At 32.7% G+C, this 6,042-nt stretch overlaps 1 protein-coding gene across 1 annotated transcript in view; it reads left to right on the forward strand.

Moving 5' to 3' along the window:
- The first annotated feature begins 783 nt into the window (after nt 1-783).
- The window catches only part of wu:fb13g09 (ATP-binding cassette sub-family C member 5), a 77,689-nt gene continuing 72,430 nt past the window's right edge, over nt 784-6,042 (forward strand). Inside the window, exons 1-2 of the mRNA XM_056471708.1 lie at nt 784-1,043; nt 3,677-3,850. Coding sequence (XP_056327683.1) covers nt 3,681-3,850 — 170 coding nt within the window. The 5' untranslated portion in view covers nt 784-1,043; nt 3,677-3,680. The remainder of the gene's footprint in view (nt 1,044-3,676; nt 3,851-6,042) is intronic.

Genomic DNA, 6,042 nt, shown 5'->3' on the forward strand with positions numbered 1-6,042 from the left:
CATATTTACTGGTGATACTTGACAAACAAATTATTTTAAAATGACAACAGATTGTTCTGTAAATTAATCTGTGTTTGATTTTTTTAAAAAAATCAAATATATTTTTTACTTTCAAAGAAATTTTTTTTTAAATTATTTTACTGATTGGCAAGTGGCAACCTGTACTTAATTCGCATACATCGTCCACTACTTGCTTGTACGCCACAGAGATGCTATCTGTTGTTGACACTCAACTGCATGATAGAACAGCAGTCCAAGGTCATGATGACCTAAAGGAAGAATTAGTAAAACACATCTAAAGATAGTGACAGAATCATTTGAGAGCTCAGCTAATGTAACTGTATCCATGGCTACTCGGTGCTGAAAAGCAAAACATAAACGTTATTTTACTGTAACGGAAAGATACCATGTATGAACCAGTGCTCGTTTTAAGCGGACATAGTCAAAGTCTGAGCAAAGCCTTATCATTACGTAACATTTTCATGAACACCACTTCACAAGAACCATGAGCATATTTAGAAGACACCAGTTCTGCAATAAATGAGCATTTTTACCCGCTTGTTGTTGTTGTTGTTGTTGTTGTTTCATGTGCAGTAACGCTCTTCGTTTGACCCCACCAGCTCAAATTAGTCTGGTAATCTGTCTGCGTGCTGCAGCAAAGATGACCACCACGTGCTCTTTCCTGCTACTTCGTGTCCTGTTACCTTAGCGACGACAAAGCAAATCCGTGATTGGCTGCTCGGGCGTGACGTGAAATACATTTAGGGAATTCCGTCAGCTGTATTGGGGCACGTTTCAAAACGTCGCTCCGGGTTGAGCGCTGCGCTAAAACTCTCCGCTGCACTCCTTTCAGAGGCCTTTTTAACACGTTGAAACTTTTATACCGGATAAGTGTTCATGCTGTTTGAGTTACTTTACGAGGAGAAGATGTGTCATGTGCAGCAAGCGACCCAGAGAGCGGTGGCTTTCTGAATAAATCATTGATAACCATTCCGAAGCTGAAAGGAAAGAGGGTGAAAATCCCGACGTTTTCTGGTTGATATGTAAGTGACCTTCTTCACACTTCAAAAGTTTAACAAACTTTCAGAGATTCAGAGTTGATTTTGCTCAACAACTCTATAACTTGTAGAAAGTCAATGTTCATGATCGTCATTTAATGACAACATATTTGTTAAAAGTAAATGTAGCATTATAAGTGTCCCATATGAGGGTCCCAGTGGGGGCAGGTCCAGAAATGGCAGAGAACAAACAGTTCTCACTGCCTGGAGTGAGAACACTCAGACAGAGAGAGAGAGAAAACAAATATGGGAAAGTAGCAGGTGTAATGTAGACTACAGATCAACTACTGACAATATAATCATAAACAAGTTTCTAGGTAAACTTTATCATGATTAAAGGGACAGTTCTCCCGTAAAAGAAAATTATGCTTTCATTTACTCATCCTTCACTTGCTTACTTGTTCCACTGGTTTCAAACCTGTTTGAGTTTCAGTCTCTCTTTGAACATAATAACTTAGTTCACCCAAATAACAAGGTTGTCATAATTTACTCACCCTTAAGTAGTTTCTATTTAAACCTGGTTTCTTTCTAATGTTCTTTCTAACACAAATTAATATATTTGAAAACTCTGTATATCTTTTCTTTGAACGTCAGTCTTTCCAACATTTAAAATATCTCATTTTGTGTTTTACAAAGTAAAAAAAAAAAGGAAAAAATATATTTGGATTTGCTTAAAAGTGAATCAATGGTGAGTAAATACTGTATCTATATTCACTCACCCTTAATTAGTTTCAATCTAATTCTGGTTTCTTTCTAATGTTAAACACAAATGAATATATTTTGAAAAGTCCCTACATTTCTTCTTACTTTGGATATCATTTTTAAAACAACATTTAAAGTATCTTATTTTGTGTTCAAAAAAAGGAAAAATATATTTGGATTCGCTTGAGAGATCAAAGTGAATAAATAAAGTGAGTAAATATCTATAAGTACTTACCCTTAATTAGTTTCAATGTAATCCTGGTTTCTTTCTAATGTTAAACACAGATGAATATATTTTGAAAACTCTGTACATCTTTTCTTTGGATGTCAGTGTTTCCAACATTTAAAATATCTAATTTAGTGTTTAACAAAGTAAAAAAAAAGAATAAATATATTTGGATTCGCTTGAGAGATCAATGCGAGTAAATATCTAAATGTACTCACTCTTAATTAGTTTGAATCTAATTCTGGTTTCTTTCTAATGTTAAACACAAATGAATATATTTTGAAAACTCTGTACATCTTTTCTTAGTTTGGATGTCAGTGTTTCCAACATTTAAAATATCTTATTTTGTGTTTAACAAATTAAATAGGGAAAAAATATATATTTGGATTTGCTTGAGCGTAAATAAATGGTAAATAAATTCCTATATTAACGGTGAACTCTCCTATTAATGTCAGTTTGTTCCTAGCACACAACAATCATGTGTATTTTGAAATTGTGGAATATAGTGTGCAGTAAGGCTACAAGATATCGAAAAAATCTCAATGTTTTTGTTATCTGTGATTTTATATTAATACAATTTGCCCAGATGGCTTGAATAGCTGTATTATGGCAATATATTGATTGGGATAATTCTGTATTGAAGTAAACTATGCATAAAATAGTATAAACTAATTCCTATCATAGATAAATACATTAGAGCAAAGATAAAAGTTAAATAAACAGTGCTTTAAGAATTTCTGTGGAGTCTAACAGTATTTGGGTACAGACATTTAATAATAAAATCTAAAATAGTCTTCACTAAATAAATAATTAAATACAAGTAATATTTGTTAAACATCCAAATGTTATAATTAAATAATGTCCCGTGCCTGAATATTTTAAATGCTCTTGGAATGAAAACAGTCAGCCTTAAAAACACATGCAAATGGTGAACTTTCACTCTTAGGGTTAAACTTGGCAGTGACTCCACAATTCGCATGTGCTCTGAACTGTGGCTCCTGGTCAACTTTAATCCAGATTATTGCCCATCCAGCGATGTGACTATTGTGGATGCGCACATCGCGATAACGATGGAGAAACGATATATTGTGCAGACCCAGACTATAATACTTTAAAAGCAGTTATCATTTGTTAGCCTGCAACTGCACTGAACATCAAGATCATTTCAGGTTGCAGCAACATAATAAATGACAACAAAACTCATTCCCTTATCCCTTTTTTTCAAATGTCAAAATGTCCCTGTTATCACTGTTTAAATCCATAATGTTCCGTTTCATTATCTAACACGGATTCTTTCTTGTATGCAGTGTAAATAATGAAACTATGTGGCTATCTTTTATTATCTGGCAGCCACCATAGTGATGTACACCAAGCAGATACAGAGAGTCACAGTGCTGCTGGATTTACCTTATCGTGTCTTATGCCACAGATGGATCAGTGACAGGGTCAACACACACAGCAAGCTCGAATATCCTCCGTCTCAGTATCCACAATCCTTGAGGCCTCCCACAGGCGTCTTTAAATAGATAAGCACTTTAAATTTGTAGCCAAGGCTGTAACGTGGAGGAAGGTACGAGTCACCAAAGTTAGACACACTGATATTAGTCAGCACGTTGTGAGCATGGTTAGGAGCTTATCCCAAGAGGCTGGAAGTACTTTGAAGTGTTTTCTGCTTGTGTTTTTCTTTTAGAGGTATGTTCCCAGATGCATTGGAGGCTGTAGGGCAGGTGGAGGGTTTGACCCTATCCCCACAACTGACCCCTTCAGACCCTGAAGATGAAGTGGAATTGGCCACTGAAACAAAAAGACGAGGCAGATATCGCCAAAGTTTACAGATATTGAAGCCCTTCAGGATCACGCACAAGTAAGTTATTCTTTTTATAGTTGTTATAACTGTAATGTTGTGGATATTTATCAAAACAAATAAGACCCTGGAATAGGGCTGTATGTGATTGGAAAAATCTTGGAATATATTATTTTGCCACGATATACATTGCGATATGAATATAATTTCACCAGATGATTTGAATTGCTCTATTTGGAGAAAAAATCAATAATTTAAATCTGGGAATCAAAAATCAAAATCAAATCTGGGAGGATAAAGTCCATGTGCATAAAATATAATAAATTACTAGCATAAATAAATATGACAGAGTGAAAATAAAAATTAAATAAAGACTGCTTTATGGTTTTCTGGGGAGTGTAACAATATTTAAGTACAGAAATTTAACAGTCAAACATAAAATAACATGGCCATCATTGTATAAATAATTTATATTTATCATTTAATCTTCAATAAATAATTGAAGCCTGCGATGTGACTATTGTGGATACACACATTCAGCTCTACCCTGGAACACAAAATCTTGTCTTAAAGTTTTATTTTGCACAAGTAATTATTTATTGGAAGGGAGAAAAAAAAATCATTAGAACATTAATTAAAAATCAAGTTCCATGAAGATATTTTGTGAATATGAATGTATTACAATGTAATTTTTGTATAGTAATAGCATTGATTCGAACATAATATTGGACATTTTAAAAGCGATTTATTTTTCAATATTTCGATTTCAGATTGCAGATTTTTTAAATAGGTGTATCTTGGGCCAAATGTCGTCGTTTTCTAACAAACCATACATCAATGGAAAGCATATGTATTCAGCTTTTCCAGTAATGTGTTGCAGCTGGAAGGGCAACCGCTGCGTAAAACATATGCTGGATAAGTTGGCAGTTCATTCCACTGTGGCGACTCCTGATTAATAAATGGACTAAGCCGAAAAGAAAATGAATGAATGATTTGAATAACTTTATTTGGAAAAAAATCTATAATTTAGATCAAGTCTGGGGGGATCAAGTCCATGTGCATAAAATATAATAAATTACTAGCATATATAAATATGATAGAGTGAAAATAAAAATTAAATAAAGACTGCTTTATGGATTTCTGGGGAGTGTAACAGTATTCAAGTACAGAAATTTAATAGTAAAACATAAAATGGCCATCATTCTATAAATAATATGAAATTATATTTAATAATATCTTTATCATTTAATCTTCAATAAATAATCTAATCCTGCGATGTGTGACTAATGTGAATGTGAAATCAATGCTCAAACTATATATTTTTCAGCCCTAGCCTGGAACACAAAATCAGAGTTATTTTGCACAAATTATTTTTTATTGTATGGGAGAAAATTATTGTTTTTTCTTTAATGCATCGTGGAATTATTCTGGAATTATGGATATGAAATATTTTTTTTTTTAAATCATGTTCTATAAAGATATTTTGTAAATGTCAATTTGATTCGAACATAATTTTGGACATATTTAAAGGCATAAAGTTTTTTTTCAATATTTTATTTTCAGATTCCAGATATACAGTTGAAGTCAGAATTGTTAGCCCCCCTTTGAATTTCTTTTTCTTATTTAAAATATTTCCCAAATAATGTTTAACAGAGCAAGGAAATTTTCACAGTATGTCTGATAATATTTTTTATTCTGGAGAAAGTCTTATTCGTTTTATTTCAGCTAGAATGAAAGCAGTTTTAATTTAATAATAAAAAACATTTTGAAGGTCAAAATTATTAGCCTCTTTAAGCTATATATAATTTTGATCGTTATACAATAGCTTACCCTAACCCCCCTAGTTAAAATAATGAACCAAGTTAAACCTTTAAATGTCACTTTAAGCTGTATAGAAGTGTCTTGAAAAATATCTAGTCAAATATTATTTACTGTCATGATGGCAAAAATAAAATAAATCAGTTATTAGAGATGAGTTATTAAAACTGTTATGTTTAGAAATGTGTTGAAAAAAATCTTCTCTCCGTTAAACAGAAATTGGGGAAAAAAATAAACAGGGGGGCTAATAATTCAGGGGGGTTAATAATTCTGACTTCAACTGTATGTGTGTATTCAGCTTTCATCTTAAGTATAAAACTCAGTTTCCTAAAATGGACACTTATGACTGGTTTTATGGTGGTGTGTCACAAATCAGAGTTTAGAAATGTGTTTGTTGACGGGTATGTGTGTATTTTAGGGATTGTGACTTTATT

The sequence above is a fragment of the Danio aesculapii genome, chromosome 14 (genome assembly GCF_903798145.1).
Source record: "Danio aesculapii chromosome 14, fDanAes4.1, whole genome shotgun sequence".
Lineage (NCBI taxonomy): Eukaryota > Metazoa > Chordata > Actinopteri > Cypriniformes > Danionidae > Danio > Danio aesculapii.